The 23,929-nt window shown below is 38.0% G+C and overlaps 1 protein-coding gene across 2 annotated transcripts in view; it reads left to right on the top strand.

The window, feature by feature from the left end:
* Window positions 1-23,929, top strand: part of LOC126283942 (uncharacterized) — a 64,610-nt gene that overhangs the window by 16,010 nt on the left and 24,671 nt on the right. The window contains exons 2-4 of one of the 2 annotated variants that reach the window (XM_049982339.1): window positions 2,829-3,141; window positions 14,011-14,197; window positions 23,615-23,697. In XM_049982339.1, coding sequence (XP_049838296.1) covers window positions 2,944-3,141; window positions 14,011-14,197; window positions 23,615-23,697 — 468 coding nt within the window. In that variant the 5' untranslated portion in view covers window positions 2,829-2,943. Of the gene's footprint in view, window positions 1-2,828; window positions 3,142-12,774; window positions 13,128-14,010; window positions 14,198-23,614; window positions 23,698-23,929 lie in introns of those variants that run through there. The other variant, XM_049982349.1, reaches the window with a different exon arrangement.

Raw genomic sequence — 23,929 nt, 5'->3', positions numbered from 1 at the left:
CCACCAGTGCTTCCATTTCTTTTCTTCCTTTCCCCATAGTGCAGCCTGTTTCACCATATTTCGCTTCATGTCGTCCCATTCACTGAATGATTCAATTCCTTCTTCATACCTGGATCGATTGTGTCTTAATTCGTCTCTGTCTACCTTCTTTCTTCTATTCGTCTGTGGCAGTCTGTCCCTGTTGGGAATCCAAAGACACTTTACTTCTGTAAGATAGTGATCCGATTCTGTTCTTGTGTTCATATACTGTATTCATTTCCCCTACTTGTCAGTCACTGCCTGATACCCTCTCTGAAACACTCAACAACCTCTGGTTCCTTCAACCTGTCCTGATCCCATCACTCAGTTCCCTACCTTTTTGCAATTCCTTTAATTTTAGTCTACGGTTCATAACAAATTGTGCATAGATTCCATATCTGCCCCTAATTTTTAACATGCACAAAATAAATTGATTTGTCCCACAAGGAATGAATATCTTATCAATTTTATTGTTTTTTTTGACAGAACTCGTCCTAAAGTTTGCTTTAAAAATATTTGTAATTATAGTACCTTTACCTTATAATTTATGCTTTATACTTAGGGTTCTCTTGCAGCTGTCATTATCTGGACTAGGTGAGTTATTTATTCTAAAACAGGCTACTGTGCTCCTCGCACACAGTCAGCCCAGGTGAGTACACTTTTCCCCTTGGTTGCTGCCAAAACAGCCACTTCAACATGTTGAACAATGCAATCCATCGCATTCCTTGTTGCTATTTTCTTAAGGGTGCCATTATTTGTGTATGTTAAAATTACAAATAATTAATGGAACCCTGCTCTTTTGCATATGCTTTCCCCTGACACAGGACAAAGCAGCCTTGCCAACAAGTGAAGTTTGTAACACTGGCTTAATTTTTTGTGGTAGACAGCATCTCAGACTAGTTGTATGGTATGTCAGTACTATGAATGCAGTACCTTGAATTCTTCTTGGTAACTGCCTCCCTTGTGCAGGTCAACTATACCTACCACTGATTTGTAACTCAGTCAAGTTGATTAGTAATAATATGTAGTTCCTGAAGAGGAGATAGGATCTGTGGGAGAGGATAGTACTTTCAAGGAACTTTGATATTTCTTTAATGTGATTCTTTGTAGTTTGCTCAACGCACTCCTTTGTAGTATCTTTCAGCAGCTGGGGTAATTTTCAGTGCCCTAAACAGCAAATAATTCTCCAAATATCCAGGAACAATGACCAGTAATGCTACATTGTGAGTCATCCAATGTTTTCCTCAGTATTAAACAAATAATTTTACGTTAATCTTGCTGTTTTTTCTCTGTAAATTTCAGGTCCAGTTATGCTACAAAGATAGCAGGTTTCCTTAAGAACTAAAGCCACGACATCCAAGAAAGTGATTTAATGAGAGAAAACCCTGATATAAAATTTACTGAATCCCTAATTATTTATTATCAAACAAATTCTGTTGTTGGCCTTGCTGAGGCACAATACACATGTTGTATTAGTAGAGGTGTGAACCATTCATTGTTAATAATTAACAAGTGAGATGACTTCATGTGTTGTAATAAGATTGTATTCTTGCCTGGCATCATGATTGTGATTGGTTTTAATTGTGTGCACTGAGAAATCTGACAGATTAAAGCCTTGGAGAGCAATGATTTATGGTGAGGTGTCTGGGAGGAGGTGGGGGGGAGGGGGAGGTTATGTATGTTCATAGACTAACGTTCCAGAAAGGGCACTAGCGAAAATAAAATTTAGTTAGTTACAGCATCATTAAAATAGAAAAAGTATTTACTATATGTTCACAAGTAAAATATTCATCACTTTGAGCCAGTGATATGAACACTGTAATAATTTACTGGGAAGTGTGCCGCCTTACCTTTTCTTCACTACTTAATAAAATTGTTCCTACATTGATGACCAACAGTTTTGTGTATAATCAGATCATTTTCTATGTAATACGAAAGCTTAACATCTGGAGAGCATATCAATATCAAAAAATAAACATATAATAATCAACACTTTTAACCAAGAACATCAGCTGATCACAAGATACCTTATTCAATAGAAGCAAAAACCCATCAAAATGTCAGCAGAAGAGTGGTTGTGACAATGAAACTATGAAAGCTGTAGGGCTACTTGGTGCAATATTGATTTGAAGACTTTACTTACAGTTCAGACTAATAATGAGTGTTGATCGTATCTTACAAAATAATTATATCTATTCTTTTTCATTGTACATTAAAATTTATTATTGAAAAGGACCATAAAACATTGTTATTCTGTCATTATGATCCAGTAAAATTACTGATAAGCATTTGTAAGTTGTCTAGTAGGGCCTGCAACATGAACTACATTGAAATATAACATTTTACAAGAAATCAGTTCCAGTAGCTGCAGTGTAATACATATTTGCTATAAATATCAACACACAAAGGAGTTAATGACATTAGCTTCCAATGCCAGACTGGGATTCAAACCCAGGTCTCCTGCTTACTAGGCAGATGTGCTGATCACTGTGCTATTTTCAGCTTTCCCCAGTGCTCTAAATCAATGCTCACTGGCAGCTAATGTAATTAATGTCTTTGTGTGTTGATTCATAGTAACTGCAGGATCAAAATTGTCCATTCTTTCAGTTATGATAAACATTTGCTTACAAAAATAATTTTTGTTAGTTATCTTGGTCAGTATATGCTGACAGCCAGCTAAATATTTTCACTGTGCTACTCAAAATATATATTATTTGTAATTCTTCGATGAAAACTAACAGTATAGTGACAATTTTTACTTGACATTGAATGAGTTACAGGATAAAGAAATATTTTTCTTAACTTTCCAGGTCATATTTGAAGTTATGCAAAGGACTGTAATAGTTGCTGCACAGTCTGAGTAAATCAAGCAAATAATTTGGAATCATCGATCATGGAATTTTGTAATACGTAAACAGCCTGATAATGAGTGCATCAGATTTACCATCATTAACAGTTTTACCAGAGAATGCCAAACACTCATCACATAATAGTACCGTCCTGCCACCACTGACCTCACACTATCCAAAGTGGAGCAGAGGAAAAAAGTTGGATGTTAATGGTTTTCCAGATTCGTGTGGGAATATACGTTATTGTGGAATGACAGGGAATAGTGATCTAAAGGTGAGTTTGAATTTGTGGCATTTAAAAATTATGCCAAATGTTACAATGTCATATTTACATAACTTTGTGTGTGTGTGTGTGTGTGTGTGTGTGTGTGTGTGTGTGTGTGTGTGTGTGTGCGCGTGCGCGCGTGTATATACCTATCCTTTTTTCCCCCTAAGGTAAGTCTTTCCGCTACCGGGATTGGAATGACTCCTTACCCTCTCCCTTAAAACTCACATCCTTTCATCTTTCCTTTTCCTTGCCTCTTTCCTGACGAAGCAGCCGCCAGTTGCGAAAGCTCGAAATTCTGTGTGTGTGTTTTATTCATTGTGCCTATCTACTGGCGCTTTCCCGCTTGGTAAGTCTTGTAATCTTTGTTTTTAATATAACTTGTACATCAGTAGCATGTAGATTTAATTGTAAAATTCTGGAAAACCCAGGTGCGAAATTATAAACAACATTTTGCTTTCTGCATTTATAGCATTTATATTTTTAAATGTATTGATTTCCAAATTTCTCAGCTAAGTTTCAGTAAATAAAGAGCATGAAAACTACACCTCAAAAGTAACAAGGGATACAAAAAAAGAGTATGCTACAGGATAATTTTAAGTTCCGTGCTGTAGGATCTGCCTTTACGGATTGGCATGCATCCTGACTTGTAATATACCTGCTAGGTGAAGGAATATGTACACACACTGACAGTAACAAATGTGGCACTATTCATCAGTCCACTGATACCACCAGCAAACCAAAGGACATTGTGCAAGGAAAGAGAGAAAGGGAAAGATCTTAAAAAAAAAGAAATTAAAAAAAATCTGCTCACAGAATGTAAACTAAACAACTGGGAAAAACAGCATTTCTGCAATTTATACTATCACATAGCCTTAGTTTGTGGTTGTGTGTTTGCTATTGCACTGCAGATACTGGTTAATGATATGATTACATGTTGTGTAAATATGATATTGTAAAAGTTCCAAGAGTTTTTTCTTAAGTGAATTTTTATATTTTTGGACTAGCTCATTTCAGGCGCTAATTTTTTGTATGTTATGTGAAAGTTATGTAATAAAAATGTACACAAATTCATTCTCTCCCCTTGCCCCCCCTCTCCCCCTTGCCCCCCTCTCCCCCTTGCCCCCCCTCTCCCCCTTGCCCCCCCTCTCCCCCTTGCCGCCTCCCCCTTCCGATGGAGTGTAGACAGTACAAACAAAAAAAGTAAAGGCAGAAAGAGTAATGCGGACAGCGATTGCTTGGAGTGGGGTGGTCAATGGGATAGGATGGTAATAGACATCGTCCCGAATGAACAACACGACCCCACCGTGAGTGAGTGAGTGAGTGACCGAGAGAGAGAGAGAGAGAGAGAGAGAGAGAGAGAGAGAGAGAGAGAGAGAGAGAGATTGGGGGGGTGGTAGAGATGGGGGGCTGGTAGAGATTTGTTCAGTAAGAGTTTGATTAATCAGGAGACATCCAACAAAGTAGTCTATCTGAGAGACTCCTTGGACTTGAATATTCTAATAGTGCAATACTGTAACTACCTGACTGTATTTCAAGGTAGGTCCTCTTTGTTTATTCTTAGAATGATATGTGGCATCCCAGCTGAATTGTGAAGTGTTTCTTTATGCACACACTACCAGCAATTTTTCTAGAAGATTCTGGAACCTCTTAAATATACTCTCAACGGACTAGAAAAGTCCTTTTATCTTTTACAATTCAAATTATCACATACGAAATAGTGGCTAAGTGAATTTGTGCTGATTCATCGTGGAGCTGCCAACCTCCGTACAAGTGGCACCAGTAGAGAAGATCTTCTGTCTGTTCATTGTGGTGCACGTCTCTAAATAGGAGTGAGTTATTTAGTTTTGCTTTTGTAGTTTAGTCATAAATTTCTTACATGTTTATGTGGTGTAATTTCCACTGTCTTTAGTACAGATGGGGACTGTGTATGCTGAGTTGAGATGGTGGCCCTTTGCTCACTGCTCGTGTTTATGATATCTTCAGTCACACAACTTGAGGCTGTTGCCAGTTGGCATCACTGTGAGAGCAAGGTATAGGAATCCAAGGGACGCCCAACAGCTCTCATGTGTCGCCCGACCAGTCCACTGCTGTGGTCGGCCTGGTTACTGCCTGTTTTGAGGTTGACCCCTCACCTTTGCTCAAGTGGGAGGTCATTTCAAGATGTGACAGGCAATGAAAGATATTCAATGACTGACTGAAAGGCATACCCAAGTTGTCTGACTAACTGGTTTCAGGTTCTATCTGAAGCTGACAATAATTCTGAGCCGGCTGCAGTCACTTGCCATGTTTTGCAGGAAGCCTCTCAGCTTGCAAGTCCAGGCATCACAGAGGGTGGGATGTTTATTAGTTGGGAGCTCCAATGTCAGCTGTGTGATGGGGATCCTGTTGGGAATGTGGCTGCCAAGGAGGAGAAAATATCCAGTTGCATGCTGAGGGAAGTCATTCTAGGTGTGGAGTGGGTCCTTCCAGCTGCCAGGAAGAGAACAGGGTCCAGCCAACTGTAAGTGGTGGCTCATGTTGGTACTAATGACATGTCACTGTGGATTGTAAGAAACTCCCTCTGGTTTCCGGCAGCTATCTGAAGTGGTCCAAACAGCCAGTCTTGTTTTCAAGATGAAAGTGCAGGTCACTATCTGTGACAATGTTCACAGGACCGATTGTGGACTTTTGGTACAAAGTCAAATGGAGGACACAGACAGTTCTGCAATTGTGTAGCCTGGAGATTCCTTGACTTGTGCCATAGAATTGCAAGATATTGGGGTCTGCAAAAAATAAAAACAGGAGTCTATTCTCGAAGGATGCAGGTAAAACACAGGACTAGGGTGCAGGTAAAACACAGGACTAGGGTGGAACTCGGAAACATAGGGACTATAATTGTAAATTGTCATAGCTGTGTTGAGAAAGAACCAAAGGTAATACAGGGGGTGTCCCACTTGAAAGAGTCTTCACAAACATACATTTGCTTAAATTACCTTTAAAGGCTTTGCATAAAAATCAGGAATGAAATGAAATGAGATGAACGTGTCATACCTTGTTCATAGGGAAATAGACGTTAATCCCAAAAGGTACTGGAAGTGACCACCCTCGACTTGTAAACACAGGTGAACATGATGCTGCAGATTCTCGAATGCTGCTGCCAGAACCTCTGGTGTCACTGCCTGGATTTCAAGGATGATATTCTGTAATAAATCTTCAAAGTTCTGGTTTGTTCCTGTAGACCTTGCCTTTTAGGCCATTACAGAGGAAAACGTCAGGTGGTGATGAATCAGGTAACCTTGGGGGCTACAGTCCTTTCTAAATCAATCTGCCAGGGAAAAATGATTCTACCTCAGTAATGGTCATTTGAGACATAAGGCATGTGGGGCCATCCTGTTGGTACCAGCTTGAGGGTAAGTTCTCCATCGTCAAACTGGTTCACAAATAGCCAGAGAGGTGGACTTATGCCTCATCACTGGACCATGTGTACTGCAATATTCTTGGCTTCTGAGCAATAAATTTCTGAAACCAACAGCAGAATGTAATGTAATTGTCTTTGTCATTGGCATTCAGTTCTTGAACAACTGTAAACCTGTATGGATATATGCCAGCTTTCTTCACAGCTCTGTGACGTGCTCCATGACATTCCACGTTCCTGAGATAAACGTCTAACTTTGCACGAGAGATGAACGATCATTGTTTCACTTGTGTGACTTTTTCCCAGTTATCGCGGCTGACTCTTTCTGTGAAGATTCAGCACAGTTTCACAAAAAGCATGCTCTCTTTGACAGAATAGTGATACATTGTCATTAAACTCTCAGCTCCAGCCACAGCAATGCACAGAAAAACTCTGTTGCGTCAAACGATGTTGCAGAGTGCAGTCTTGGCACATAAAATGTCACAAATTACACCGTACAATTTCAGTGGAATTGCTACACATTTGTGGGGCCTCTTTAGAGTGGGACATCTTGTAGAAAGTACTGTAGTTGAAATAGTTACATATACTGAAAGCTGGCTCAATCAGGAAAGAAGTTGTCAAAATTTTTACAAAGCAGTTGAAAACTTTATAGAAAGGAAAAATCTAATTCAATCGGTGGTGGTGTGTGTTGCTGTTAAAAGTATCCTGTGGTGAAATTAAAGTAAATAGCTGCTGCAAATTGTATGGGTCAAGCTACAATCAGCAACAAAAATAAATTAGTAATTGGTGCCTTTAACCAACCCCGACTCAGATGATATAGTTGCTGAAAAATGCAAGGAGAAATTGAGTCTCATTTCTAATAGGTACCCTACTGTCATGGTATAGTTGGTGGTAACTTCAATCTATCCTTGATAGTTGGCAAAAATTCATATATTTATAGTCAGTTGTAGGCATAAAACATCATCCAAAATTTCGAATGCATTCTCCGTAAATTATTGTGAGCAGTTAGTTCAGGAGCCCACTCAAAGCCCAAATGGTTAGGATAACTTACTTGACCATAAGATTATTGTAATGAAATTGAATCCTGTGACATCCAAACCCATCAAACAAAAATGCAAAGTATATCTATTTAAAGAGGCAGCTAAATAGTTTACCTGACACCTTCCTAAGAGGCAGTCTCCATTCCTCCCAAACTAACAACGTACATATAGATCGATGACAGAACCGTTAAAGTGGAGTTGCAAAACATGGTCTCCCAGAAGACATTCACTAAAGAAGGTCTAGTAAATATTTCAAAATTCTAATTGCGGATCGCTGCCAACACGACTAAATTAGAAGTGAAGAAACTTAAAATCAATAAAGGCAAGTCTTCTGGTAGGGATTGTGTACCAGTTAAGTTCCTTTCAGAGTATGCTTATGAAATAGATCCACATTTAGCAGTCATATACAACTACTCACTCGATGAAAAATACATATCTAAGGGCTGGAAAGTTGCACAGGTTACATCAGTACATGAGAAAGGATGTAGATGTAATCTATTGAATTATAGACCCACATCACAGACATCAGTTTGCAGTAGGATTTTGGAATATACCGGTATACTGTGTATGACCATTATGAAGTACCTCAAAGAAAACAATCTAATTGAACACACAGTAGTCAGCATGGATTCACAAAATACCATTCTTGTGAAACACAACTGGGTCTTTGTTCAAATAAAGTAATGAATGCTATTGAGGCAGGGAACCTCCCATGTTGACTCCGAATTTCCAGAAAGCTTTTGACACCATTTGTCACATGTGGCTTCTAATCAAATTGTGTGCATATCGAGTATTGCTGCAGTTGAGCAAGTGGATTGCCAAATTCCTGTCATAAGTCTGTTTGTTGTAACTGACAAAAAGTCAGTGAGTGAAACAGAAGTGATATTTAGTGTTCTCAAAGGAGGTCATATAGGCCCTCTGCTGTTTCTTATCTACATAAACAATTTTAAGAGACAATCAGAGCAGCCTTTTTAGATTGAGATCATTTGCAGATACCATCATTTATCATCTAATAAAGTCCTCTCTCAATCATAACTAATTGCAAAATGAATTAGAACAAGATAGCTGTGTGGTGTGATAAGTGATAATTGACTCTATAAATAATAACAAGTGTGAGGTCATCTACATGAGTTCTACAAAGAAGCGGTTAAATTTTGGTTGCACAATAAGTCATACAAATTTAAAGGTGGTTGGTTCAATTAAATACCTAGGGATTACAATTACAAACAACTTAAAGTGGAACCATCTCAAAGAAATTGTTGTGAAGAAGGTGAAACTACGACCGTGTTTCATTGACAGAATACCTAGAAGATGCAGCAAGTCTACTAAAGAGCCTGCCTTCACTCCATCTGTCCTATTCTGGAATAGTGCTGTGCAGTATTAGATCCTTACCGGATAGGATTGACAGAGGACATCAAAAGAGTTCAACGAAGGGAAGCTCATGGTGCATTATTGTGAAATAGGGAGGAGAGTGTCATGGATATCATACACGAGTTGGGGGGCAGTCAATAAAACAAAGGCTTTTTCATTGCAGTGAGCTCTTTTCATGAAATTTCAATCACCACTTTTCTAAACCAAATGGGAAAATGTTTTGTTGACTCCCTCCTATATAGCAAGAAATGATCATAGTAATAAAATAGGAGAAACTAGAGCTCTCACAAATGCTATGAGAGTGGAACAGTAGAGAAATAGTGTGAAGGTGGTTCGATGAACCCTTGTCAAGCACTTGAATGAGAGTAGCAGAGTAGTCATGTAGTAGTATTGCCTGGGCAAATCAGAAAATGTTGGTTTGCATACCTCATTGTTCAGACCTCGTCTATGTTCCCTTTAGTTGGGCTATCAGCTTCCGGTTTTCCGTTTTAATGAAGACTGTGCTTTTGAGACTTTGTGATTGGAACAAAGCTTTAACAAAAATGCGCTCTAAGGCACAAAAAAAGGACGCACTATGAAGGAATTATCTAAATGGGATGGAAACTGGTAAATGTGATGTACATGTACAAACAGACAAGTGATTACAATTTAAGAAAAACTGGATGATTTGTTCAATAGAAAGAGCTTCAAAAAGTTGAGCAAGTCAATAATCTGTTGGTCCACCTCTGGCCCTTATGCAAGCAGTTACTGGGCTTGAACTGATTGATAGAGTTGTTGAATGTCATGAGTAATATCATGCCAAATTCTTTCCTGTTGGTGTGTTAGATTGTTAAAATCCCAATCTGGTTGGTGTCCCTGCCCATAATGCATGAAGCATTCTTAGTTGGGGTATAGGTCCGGTGAGCTTGCTGCCCAAGGTAGGATTAGGCAAGCACAGAAAGAAGCAGTAAAAACTCTCACCATGTGCGGATGGGAATTATCTTGCTGAAAAGTAAGCACAGGATGGCTTGCTGTGAAGGGCAACAAAGCAGGGCATAGAATATCATCATTATGCTTCTGTTCTGTAAGTATGCCACAGATGACAACCAAAGGAGTCCTGCTGTTAAAGGAAATGTCACCCCAGACCATCACTCCTGTTTGTCGGGCCATGTAGCAGATGACACACACTGACTCACCACAGAAGACAATTCTACAACAGTCAATGACATTCCAGGCTGAAGACATGTCGGGAGGACAGCAGTGGAATACCAACTTGATTGTTCCCCGCCATACAGCCTGATTGCCGGGAGTGATGGTCTGGGGTGCCATTTAATTTCATTTCATAGGAGGACTCTTTTGGTTGTCATTTGTGTCACACTTACAGCATAGTAGTATGTCAAGAACATTCTATGCCCTGTTTTGTTGCCCTTCATGACAAGCCATCCTGGGCTTACATTTCATTAAGATAATGTCCACCCTTACACAGCAAGAGTTTCTACTGCTTGCCTTCATGCATACAGAACCCTACCTTGACCATTTGGATCATTGGATCTCTCCTTGATTGAGAATGGTCAGAGAATTATGGGCAGGGTCCTCCAACCAGCTCAGTTTTTTGATGATCTAATGCACCAATTGGACAGAATTTGGTATGGTATTCCTCAGGAGTCAAGACCAAGCTAAATAAGTGCTTGCAGCTGTGGCTTATTAACTTTCTCAATTTCTGAGGCTCTTTCTCTTGAAGAAATAATCCATTTTTTAAAAATTTTAATCATTTGTTTGCCTGTAGATGTAAATCACCTGTACTTCATGGTGCATCAATGTTTATGTCTTAGTGTATTCTGTGGTGCCTCTGTATATTTGATATGACGACATATTAAACAACATTTGTATGACTCTCAACATGCCTTTTCTATTCCCATTGGTGACAGAAGTGCTCTCTGACACAGCTCTCCACTCTAGTTCAGTTGGCTGTGTGTGTATAATTTGTATTTGATTGACCTTGAAAGTGTTGACCTTTTGTAATTTCAAATTTAGTGGTTTTCATAGTGATCTTAGATTGGTTCTCCCACTCCTCACCCCTCCCCCCCCCCCCCCAATCCTCCCCCAACCCACTCCTGGCAACTACCTGAATGTTTCTTGGAGGTTAAGACCAGTAGTTCTGGGAGAATTTTGACAGCACAGATGACAAACATGGAAAGTTATGCAAGTGATTTAGCAAATAGGGCATGTGATGTACATGAAGATGACCCTTAACTGCACAAAGCCTACTAAACATAGTTTGATATGGAAATCTCCTAGAAGTGGAATTTGATCACATGATGATCAGATAATCAGTTAAGTGAAACATTTTAAATTCTTAGAACTGAAGAAATAAGGAAAGCACTCTTATTGTAGAAAATGTTCTTTAGAAAGATATTTAACATTGGTGGTGCACTAAGAAGATTTATATGAGGATCTTGGGCCAAAACTGTTTCTACTGTTACTACAAGAATAATCCCTGCAATCGCTGACACTGTAATATGGAAGCTTGTTTACTCTGCATACTTTTTCTTTTGTGTCGTACGGTATACTTCAACAAAACTGTGTAATCACAAAAAAAAACCTTCTGTTAAATATCGGCATACAGTCACTGGTACTCAGACCTCTCACTCCACCCAGTTAGTTTGCTAAGTGCTTTAGATAACTTTGAGTCCTAGTTCCATCAGAATAGACTAAAACTTTGTCACTAAGACAGAGACGATGCATTTTAAAACTAAATCATCACAAATGATAGACATAAAGTAACTTGGTAACATTAGGAGGCTAATGAATAAAATTGATGTTTTCAGGCTTAAATCTGGACATAAATTTAATTTGGTATGCTCATACTGAATAAATAATCGGTAGCCTATGCGTTATCAAGTTCCACTCATACAAATACCAAGAAGATAGTTTATCACATAGTTACTTTGAGCAAGTGGTTTAATTTTTCTGAGAAAATTCCACTAACATCAAGAAATTTGCAGTATTGTCTAAAATGTGTTGGTAGAGTCAATAGTGAATAAATATTTCATTAACTTTAATGTTAAAGGAATTTGTAACAAATGCTTTTGTAGCTCCAACGAAAGAGGAACCCTCTTCCTCAATCAGACACAAGTAGTTGCAGACATTCCTTGAGATTATTAGCTAACAATCTCGTATATCTTTTTCTCATAATTATCATATTTTGTTACTGGTTGCTGTTAATCTTTTTCATATGAAGTGGACACCGTGCTTTCATTGAATCCCTTTCTCTGTTATGATTTTGGATGTAGTTTTACAACTCATCTGTTGGTTGCTGTTTTTAATAAAGGAAATTACTGACACTACAATTTTGTTACTAGAACCTGACCTTCATTCAATTGTGTAATTGGTGAGCTAAATAATCATGTACATTCCATTGTCATTAATACAATTTTTGCAACAACTGATAAATTTGGACAGTATTTTGAAGAAATTGTAACTAAATTTCTTGAAGAGTAACCAATAGTATTTAAGAGTATTACTTAACAAATCTGTTTTAGCTAACATCAGAATTAATTATATCTTGAGTTTTTACTACACAAAATAGCAAAATGAACATCCCCATTTATTGCAAAAAGTCATAGTAAGTCATCTTACTCACAAAAAATTATATCTACATTACTAAAGTAAATAAACAACAGTAAAAAATTTTGGAAAAAATCTGAAACTAAAAACAAAGTTCAAGAATATCTTTCATATGAATTTGAAAACATGCACGAGAGAGACAGACAGACAGAGAGAGAGAGAGAGAGAGAGAGAGAGAGAGAGAGAGAGAGAGAGGGAGTTAGGTAGAGGGAGCTGTGGGAGATAATCAATACTCAGCAGCTTGCTGTGCTTGGTGCACAAAGGATGGCAGCCATTTTCTGTGCTTTCTCCTGTGATTCAAACTACATATACTTTCTGAGTGTGTGTTTTTGAATAATTATTCTTCATTATAAATGTGAGGAGTAAAATGTATTTCAGTCAAATAAAATCACAGGAATCTCATCCTTGGTACACTTCAAGATAACATACCTCGTCCTGCATCACTTAACATAACTCTTGAGTGAAAGTGGACTATATATTCAATTTGTGAAATCTGAAATAGTACTGTTTGTTTCATTGTATTTGTCAGCAAAATGGCTTCTAAAATACTTGTGAAGATACCAACTGTGCCATTCTCTCAGGTAACTGGTGGATATTTTTGTGTTTGGTTTTTATTTTATAATTATATATTTCCTTGGTGGAAAATATATTCAGTATTAATCACACATTTTGAGTTTTGTATATAAACTTCTGAAAAGATTGAGACATTCTTAGAATTTTAATGCAGTGTAAACACACATTCCTTTACTGACAATATAAAATGATTTTTTTCAAGTCATTGACATTTGTAGTAGCGAGTAAAGGGGTACTAGTTTTTAAATCAAACATTACTAGGGTATTTGATAAGAACTGTCAATCAGTTAATGTGCTTTTTAAGAATAAAGTAAGTGTATCCTAACGTGTGAAAAATGTGCATAAGTAAGACAAATGATCCTAACTGCATTTTCATTTTAAGTCAAAATTTATCTTTGCCTCTTAACTGTTAGAATTCTCCCAATTAGTAAGCCATTTGATTTGTAAGTTTGATGGCTAAAAGGTTCACGGTAATTGAAATGGTCTGCATTTTGTAGTAGTTGCTTGATTATGTACATAAGTGAGACGTTAATTTATAGTAGACATTTGTTATGAAGTTATTCCAGTCTAAATTACCTAACAACATGGTGGATGCTGGTTGCTCTAGCTGTCATCCTACAATTATGTTCATGTACTCCTCTCTTCCTCTGCTGAATTCCATATGTATAGTCTTTATCAGAGCAAGGATTTATTTTCTGGGAGTCATTACTAAAAGCAAAATATTGTGTCAGAAAACGTTATCAGCTATAACAACAAAATTAAAGGGTGCTTGAACCAAACTGCGTGGTGATTGCCATTGTGTGTAGTATAATTTTATTATAAAAATAAGTCTATAAATTCATTTCCTATTTTTCAATCAACATTTTTAATTTTGTCATTGTATTTAACCAGATGAACAAGAAAACGGCAGAACCAACCTCTGCAGGGAGAGGAGAGGGTTTACCTGTAACACCAACCAGTGACCCTCTATTGCGCATCACATATTTGGAACAGAACATTCGTTTTCTGCAAGAACAGCACCAAGCCATGTTGGCAAGCCTGCACCATGAAATAGAACAGCTGAAACAAAGAAACAGGGGTAAGTCATTAACATTGCTTGATTTCATATTGTAATATTTTCATGCTGTTGACTTCGTACACAATTTTTAATGAACCTACAGTGTGTTCACCTGCTGTGACAGTATTGTTATTGTTATTATTATTATTATTATTATTAGTCTTATTATTATTATTATTATTATTATTTCATGGACAAACTTGTTACCTTTTTATCCATTAAGTGTATACCTTTCAGTCTTGAAGATCTAAAGTTTCTTCATATATTAAATTTGTGAAATGAAAATCTATATTTACTAGTATCTGTTATAATAATGTTGTTATCTAAATATTTGGTATATTAGTGTTCGGCACTACTGATGTTGGATCTACTATGAACTTGTGTGTATGTTATGTCTCCATGTACAAGAAGACACTGAACAAATTACTTAATATTTCTGGTGAGGTCACCATTTTAAAGTTTACCATGATTTCTGCTGGCTTACCAGTGGGGTTGCAGCTGTGAAAGTTAGATGAAATAAAATATATTCAAGCACTGAATGTATGGGTAGCATCAAATGGTAATGAAAATTACAAAAATTCAGTCAACACCGTGAATAATAACCTAGTTCAGGTATTGTGAACTTTTGATGAATATAAGGCATTAAGGAGCAGTTGACCATTTCCCCCAAACTCAAAATGCACAGCACATAAGTTACTGAAACAAAATGTAAGACTGGTGATAGATGTAATAAATATAGATATTTAAATTTTAGTTTCATACAGATTTTGTTGTTGATGGCTGTAGAGTATATCCTAACAAGTGGAATGGTTTTTCTAAAGCAGTAGTAATGATATCACAGGAAATATGGACTGTTCTTTGTCGCTGCACGGGATTAGCTGAGCGGTCTAAGGTGGTCCCGACAGAGGTTTCAGTCCTCCTTTGTGTGTGGGCGTGTGCGCGTGTGTGTGTGTGTGGGGGGGGGGGGGCGACAGTCTTTTCCCCAAATTCGCAATAATGCGCAATAATGGAAAACTAGCTGCCCATCTTTGAACTTTATCAATGTCCACTGTCAATCCTATCTGATAAGGCTCCCATACAGCACAGCAGTATTCTAATCCAGCAGTGGATGAAAAACTGTAGTGTAGGCAGTCTCTTTCGTAAACTTGTTGCATCCTCTGAGTGTTCTGCCAATAAAACATAGTCTTAGATTTGCCTTCCCCACAATGTTATCTATGTGATCATTCCAGTTTAAGTTGTTCGTAATTGTAATTCTGAGGTACTTTGTTGAATTCACAGCCTTTATATGTGTGTGATTTATTGTGTAACCGAAATTCGACAGGTTAATTTTTTTACTGATGTGGATGACCTCACTCTTGTCCTTATCGAGATAGAATTGCCACATTTCACACCATTGGATAGGCAGAACAAGAAGACTGTCACAAAATGAGCTCTGGGCCAAGAAGGCCTTTATTGGGGGGCGGACACACACACACACACACACACACACACACACACACACACACACACACACACACACACACACATATCCATTTGAGTGTGTGTGTGTGTGTGTGTGTGTGTGTGTGTGTGTGTGTGTGTGTGTGTGGGTGTGTGTGTGTTTTCAATAAAGGCCTTGTTGGCAGAAATCTCACTTTGTGACAGTCTTTTTGTTGTGTCTATCTGTGACTCAGCATCTTCGCTATATGGTGAGTAGCAACTAGCCTTTTCATAATACTGTTACATTGCATACTGGATTTTCTATTGTTAGATATCATGTATTTGTCATTTTACAATTGTTTTTGATCTTCTGATGACTTTACTAGATGGTAAGCGACAGCAAAATCCACAAACTGGCTAAGAGAGCCACTCAGATTGTCTCGTAAATTGTTTATGTAGATTAGCAACAGCAGCGAACCTGTTACATTTTCTTGGGGAACCCAGGATATCACTTCCATTTTACTCAATTTTCCGTTAATTAGTTCCTCCTTTCTGAGTGGAAGTAACAGATGCAGTCACACAACAGAAGTGATACTCAAGAGACATGAAATTTTATTAGATCTCTCTTGTGAGGAAACCTAGAAATAGTGAATTAATTTGCAATCCCTTGTCAATAGCAATCATTACTAGCTGTGTTTCACAAAAACTATATTTTCTTAATTGGTTATTCAGTTGCTCCACATTCTCCATTAGGATTTCAAATGCTTCTCGTCATGTCCTGAAATGAGGAAAGTTCTAAATCTACACCTACATCTAGCATCTGCAAACCACCATGAAGTGCATGGCAGAGGGTACATACCACCGTACCAGTTATTATGGTTTCTGCCCATTCCATTCACATCTAGAGCAAAGGAGGAATAATCATTTGAATGCCTCTGAGCCTGCAATAATTACTCTAATCTTACCCTATTATCCCTATGTGAGCAATATGTAGGGCATTGAATGATATTCCTATCATTTAAAACTTCGGTAATTGACTTTATTCACATAGTTTACATCTATTATCAAGGATCTTCCAGTTCAGTTCTTTCAGTATCTCCATGACTCTCTCCCATGGATCAGTCAATCATGTAACCATTTGTGTTTCCCCTCTCTGTATACGTTCAATGTCCCCTATTAATCATATTTGGTGTGGGTCGCACAAGTGATTTGTAAGCAATCTCATTTGTAGACTGATTGCACTTCCCCAGTATTCTACCAATAAACTGAAGTCTACCACTTTCTTTATTCATAACTGAGGGTATGTGATCATTCCATTTCATATCCCTGCAAAGCGTTTCAAACAAGTATTTGTATGAGTTGGCAGATTAAAACTATGACTCATTGATATTATAGTCATTAGATACTATTTTGTTTTGTGAAGTGCACAAAGTTATGTTACTGAACATTTAAAGCAAGTTGCCAGTTTTTGCACCACTTTGAAATCTTATCAAGATATGACTGATTATTTGTACAGTTTCATTCAGATTGTATTTCTTTGTAGATACCTGCATCACCTGCAAAATGTCTGAAGTTATTAATAATATTTTCTCCAAGGTCATTAATATACAATGTGAACAATGAGCGACCCAATACACCTTCCTGGGGCACACCTGAAGTCACTTCTACATGTGATGATGACACTCTGTCAATGATAACATACTGCATCCTTCCTATCAAAAAGTCCTGAGTACAGTCACAAATATCACTTTGCACAATAAGCATAGGTTGGTACAGAGTCAAATGCCTTTTGAAAATCAAGAAATATTACGTCTACCTGGCTGTCTTGATACAAAGCTTTCAGTATATCATGCGAGTAAAGTGCGAGTTGAGTTTCACATGATTGATGTTTTCAGAATCCATTCTGGTTGACATTGAAGAGATCATTCTGTTAGATACCTCATTATATTTGGGCTCAGAAAATGTTCTAAGATTCTACAACAAATCATTGTCAAGGATATTGGATGGTAGTTATATGGACCACTTCTACTATTGTTATTGTAAAAGAGTGTGACCTGTGCTTTTTTCCAAGGAATTGACGTAGTTTTTTGTTTGAGGTATCTGATAGATTATAGTTAAAAGAAAGGCTAACTCCACTATAAATTCAGTATAGAATCTGACAGTGATTCCATCATGTCCTGGAGGGTTGCTGTTTTTCAACACCACTGACACTAATATTGATTTCACTCATCTTTTAGTGAGAAGAGGATTACATTGGGGCAAGTCTCCTGGATTTTCCTTTGTAAAGGAACATTACCTCTGCACTCTTGTTCTTCCATTCCGTCTGATGATCTCTGGGTTGCAGTCTGTCAACAGGTGGCTACTTTGGCATAACCACTGGTCCTCCCTTGATGGGAACAAGCTTCAGGCAATTAAGCATCTCCCAGTGGCTTGGGATTTTTTTTTTTTAACACTAATTTTCTCATTAACGTGCAGTCCCTCAGCTGCATTTTACTTTATATCCCTCATATCAATATGGCAAAGGAAATTTAATCTTTAATTCAGGACCTCCATTCTCTCTATGGCGTATTTTATGAACCTTTCTCAAAGTCCCTGCTTTTAACTGTCTTTCCTTCCAACCATTAGGCTTAATGTGTAGTCGTTGTTAACTCCTTTCTCATCTTCATGTTCTACGTTATGACATGGGCACATATGACCCTACTTGTTTTTGTGTCCTAAAACAAAACTCTCTGCAGCCATTCACCCGGATGGACACTCATTTGCAAGTAGTCAAAGCTAAAAAGATCAGAATTTTGCATAAGGTTCAGTAGCCTTACAAATGTAATAATGTGTACACTGGTTGTATTATGTAATGTACCAATTAGTGCTTCCACGTGTAGAATGTTTTGGGTTCAAACCTTGTCAGACGATATAATTTTTTTTTTATTTTTAAACCATTAATGAAATTACTTGGATCATTAGTTTTTTTTCAATTAAGTGGTTTAAATGTAATTTTAGATTTATGTTCCTTCATCACATCATCATTTGCCCTCAGTTTTCCTGTCATTCTTCTTCCACTTAGAATTTTTGTGAATGTGAATTTAATTGTATTTGTCTATTATAATATTTAAAAATGCCTATCTATTGGTTAAAAAACCAAAAACAAAATAATCTGTTTATATTGATTGTGGAATGGTGTCAAAAGTATATTTTTTCGTTAAAAAAAACGTGCATTTCTTGGATGGTAATCATCATACAAACATTTAAAAATATCCTTAATTCCTCCTGAACTACAGATAAAATAACGCAGATGAAGATTAAAGTGAAAGAATAAATCAAATCTAAAATAATGCATAAAACTAATAAAAATCACATGAACAGAGATTCCAAGCAGTAAAAGAATGATACAAAGAAAAATGAGGGCAAACGAAGAAGTAGACATGATTATTAAAATGATGTGACGAAGGAATAGAAATATAAAATGATTTTTGGAGACAGCATTTAGCACAATTTCTGGAGGATGTTTTATATCTACCACAGGCTTTGAATGTGTGTTTTTGCCAACATATTGAGGGTAGCTTGAGGTTACCACCAACTATAATTGTATGAGTGGGGAACCTATTTGTGAACTGTTCAGCAACTGAATCATCTTTTTTTTGCGGGAGGGGGGGGGGGGGGTAAAATAAAGCAATTTTTAATTTATTCTTGTTGTCAAGTGCAACCTCTACACACACTGACAGTAACTATATACTTCAAGAAAAACTTTCAAATGATAAAGCACAGCAATCAGTCATCCTTTTCTTTCAGGTTTTATTAGGCAAATCTAGATTTTGACTAATGTCTAGTCATTATCAGTGCACTATTTAATGTTGTCAAAGCATGCTCTAGAACTTCAGTTCCCTGTTGTTCGGGCTTCTGCCACAGTTCTAATCAGAGGCTCATACAGTTCTGTGACTGTGTAGGTTGCAGAATGCTCGATTGTGACAAGGGGTGGTGGTGTTTTGGGTTCTCATTAAGAGGTCAAGTATTCACTACATGGGCAGCGTTGACGAACAACACGGGACTCACGTACTAGGACAGGCATTAATACTATGAAATAGTGCATTGATAATGGCTAGGCACTAGCCAAAATGTAGATTTGCCTAATCAAACCTGAAAGAAAAGGATGACTGGCTGCTGTGCTCTATCATTTAAGTCATATAACCGTTGAGTGCATGCACATTCCTAATGGAAGGTACTTGGACAAGATAAACTTCTTCTAACAGCAACAAAAATATCACCAACAACCTTATTTAATCTATCTTTTCTTAACACTGTTAGGTCCTTTGGATAAATTTTGACTGAATCTATTCCCGACTTTAGCTTTCTTTCAGTACCTATAATGATATAAGCTTCAGTGCTTAGCACTGGAACTCTGGTTCTTTCCCAACACAGCTATGACAATTTACAGCTCCAGTATTGGCTGTAGCTGTAAAAAAAAAAAGGGGGGGGGCACTCCATTCCCTACAGCCCCTGCTACCCATGTAGTGGATACCTGACCTATTAATTAGAACTCAAACCACGACCACCCCATGGCACAAGGTGAGTTTTCTGCAATCTACACAGTCGCAGAACCGTCTAAGCCTCTGATTCAGATCCAGCGCTCAGCTAAATACCGTAACTCCATGGTCGGTCTTGTCAACAGTGATGTAGATGGTGAGCTGTGTGTTCATCCCACAAGCAAGTCTGGCAGTCTTTACCACTTAATTTATCGTTTCAGTCTACGTATATAGATGATAGTCATATGAAACTTGAAAAGGACTCTCTAAAAATAATTTCATTTGATTAGAGCACCTATGCCTGGGTTTCAGACAAGTTCCCCCAATTTGTTTGATCCTGAGATGCTATTCTAGTACATTTGGAGAGCCCTGCAATGCTGTTAAAGAGTTTAGGGAAAATACCAAAGGGCTGAGGTGTCAAGGGGAATTTGGATTGAGCAGGGAGACACGCTAGGGAAGTTCGTGCAGTTCTGCAAAGCTACTGTGCCAGGGTTGTGTAGTGGTTAGCACATTTGCCAGTAAGAGACCCAGGTTCTAATCCCAGCCTTGGTACAAATTTTTATTCATAGATTGTAGATGACTGAGACTTGAAAAGGTCTCTGGAAATATAACAGTGGAAAATTCAGGATGTAACAGTACTATAGAAACGATAGTTGCTACTCATCATACAGTGGAGAAGCTGAGTCGCAGATAGGCATAACAAAAAGACTATCACAAAATAAGCTTTGTCAAAAATAGGCTCTCTCTCTCTCTCTCTCTCTCTCTCTCTCTCTCTCTCTCTCTCTCTCTCTGTGTGTGTGTGTGTGTGTGTGTGTGTGTGTGTGTGTGTGTGTGTGTGTGTGTGTTCTCCACTATATGGTGAGTAACAACTATCTCTGGAAATGTAGTATCATTTGATTTACCACTTCAGCTGGATGCCAGAAACCAGAGATAACCTTTTTTGAACCAATGCGACACACATCGTTAGTACCGAGATAGGTGAGCTATCACCTAATTGGTTGCATCCTATGCTCTTCATGGCATCTGGAAGCACTCGTTCTGCATCTGGAATGACGCCTCCCAGCATGCTTACAGAATACACACTGGATTCCTTCCCTTCCTTAGCACCCATATTCCTGAGGACCCCCATTATTTACCAAACATTGTGTGACAATGTTTGCCTTCTTTGTTTCTTCGTTTGTTGTCCTTGGTGTTGACTTACTGGCTGAAAAAATAGGGATTGGAAGTGCGGCATTGTCTATTGTAAATGATGTAGCCGACAGTTGCACATTTACATTTCATAGTTGTTTACTTTCACTTTTCACAACCCCCATACACACATTTATATATGGCCAGTGCACTGTGGTTTTAACTTTCCATAAGCCTCATTAGTTTGTAGGCAAACCTCCACATACTGCTGTAATAGTTAACTATTGAACATCTACAAGCAGTAAAAACCTAACCACGAAGTTCACAGTTCTTGAAGAATAGAAAGGTACATATGGAGCAGACACTGTCATTGTTTTAACACATGGCATAATTGTGGAACACTTATTTCACAGTTAAGTTGAAGCACTGTTGTAACCAGCATAGGTTTCTCGTCTGAAACTCGGTCGTGGACTCACTGTGTCGGGACCAAAAATTTGGCCATTATATATCCTCACAATAGTAGGTGCTGAAACTACACATTGTTGGAAGTTTAATTTACAGAAATTACAATTAAAACTTACTTCATTCAGTTAACTGCCTACTTTGAAAAATTGGTTCTTTTTAACAGTTTCTTCTACTGCAAGAGTTAGGCTGAATTATTCATTTAAATCATGAAATTAACAAATATAAGTACACAAACAATACTTTGGACAGACCTGTTAATTACTTTGGATTTAATTAAGGGCTAGCTTTGCTAACATTTTTTTGAATAAAACTAAATAGATACTTTAAGATTACTGGCATTTCATCTTCTAAATGTTTACAATTATTACGGAATTTGTTTGTTTATAAGTCAACAACAGAATTTAAACTGTGAAACAAGTACTGATTTCACCCTATAACAAAAGTATTAACTAGGAATAGTCAAAATAAATTGGCCAGCCGCTGTGGTCAAGTGGTTCTAGGTGCTTCAGTCCGGAACCGCGCTGCTGCTACGGTCGCAAGTTCGAATCCTGCCTCGGACATGGATGTGTGTGATGCCCTTTGGTGGGTTAGGTTTAAGTAGTTCTAAGTCTAGGGGACTGCTGACCTCCTCAGATGTTAAGTCCCATAGTGCTTAGAGCCATTTGAACCATTAGTCAAATTAGAAAACCAATTACACATGTAAAACTAAGCACAAAATTAAATCTGGTGTTATACTCTTTAAAACTGAGGGCCAACCTTTCTCTTTTATGAAAATGTAGATTATACTCACTTATGTTAATGTTAATTAGTTAAAAGTGAAAAATGAATTTAAAGGAGGCAGCTAGCAAAACAAGAGGTGAAGTAAAAATATCCCAGCTTGCTTCGTCACAATTGGAGATCCCAAGCTAGTAAACCCACCCTCCTCTGTGAAGGCCCATATCTTGTAGGCTGAGAGGCTTCCTGTGGAATAGGGTGAGTGACTGCACCTGGCTCAGGCTTTGTCAGCCACAGGTAAACCAGTTCATGAGGTGAATGAGGGGCCTCTTTCATCGACCTCCTGGAAAGTCTGAGTGCCTGCCACAGCTCGAATCGAAACCCCCCCCCCCCCCCAATACATAGTTGAGGGGTCATGGTCAATGTGGGGAGTACCCAGGGTGGCCACAGTAGAAAAAGAGCAATCAAGGGACACGGCTGACATTCTGGACATACCCCACATCCAGCCACCCACAACAATGCTCACTGGCAACAGCCTCAAGCTGCATGACCAAAGCTTTGCTTTTGTAACATAATATCCAGTGATATTTGTTGCCAATTGTTAGTGAATTGGTATAAAAACTGGAGAAATATTTGTTGTATAGAATGACAGGGCGCAGCCTCAGCTTTTTAAAGGGTAATGGCTTTTCTGCTAATTTTAAAGTTTATTTTAGGCTGTCCACACACACACACACACACACACACACACACACACACACACACAGGCAGCCACTTCTCCTAGTTTATACTTAAAGGTTCTCCAGGTCCACGTCATTAAGATGGGGTTGGGGGAAGGAGATTCTGCTAGGAATGTTCGAGCGTGTGTGTGTGTGTGTGTGTGTGTGTGTGTGTGTGTGTGTAATTCAGTTGTTCATGAGTATGCTAAGCCCATTCTTGCATGGAAAAAAATGATGACCCAACAGGAAACATTGTTCCCCATTTCATCTGCATTTACATCTATTGAGAAAATAAATATTGAAATAATGAAATCAGTGCATAAGTAGTAGTAGTAGTAGGCGATTGCCCCTCTCCCTCCCTCCATCCTCCACCACCCGCTCACCATATAACCCTTACATTCAATTTTGTTGATGAAAAAAGTACTTAAGTTTTTGTCTTGTTTAATCTTTTATCTGATTTCCTTCATTTTTTGTTTCAGAGCTACAGTTTCAACTCGTTTTCAGTAATGGAGGACTGATTCAGAGCAGTCCTTCTTCGCCAGAGGATGACAGTAAACCAAAGGTTTGTTTTATGTAGCATTGTAAAGTTGTATTTAGTATTGTTGATAAGGCTTTATCTACTACTAGCTGTGCCCAAGACTTTTTACTTGTTTTGACTTACGAAGCCTTGTAAATGAAGTTTGAAGTAGTATGAGTAGGGACTGAATGAAAAGCTTGTTTGCTCCATTAATATGGGACAGCCCTCCATAGAGTTGGCCACATGAAAAGCAACTGACATCAATGTCCACACCCGC

This window comes from Schistocerca gregaria, chromosome 1 (assembly GCF_023897955.1).
Source record: "Schistocerca gregaria isolate iqSchGreg1 chromosome 1, iqSchGreg1.2, whole genome shotgun sequence".
Lineage (NCBI taxonomy): Eukaryota > Metazoa > Arthropoda > Insecta > Orthoptera > Acrididae > Schistocerca > Schistocerca gregaria.
The sequence above is the reverse complement of the archived record's forward strand: the minus strand, read 5'-3'. Positions and strand labels throughout refer to the sequence as shown.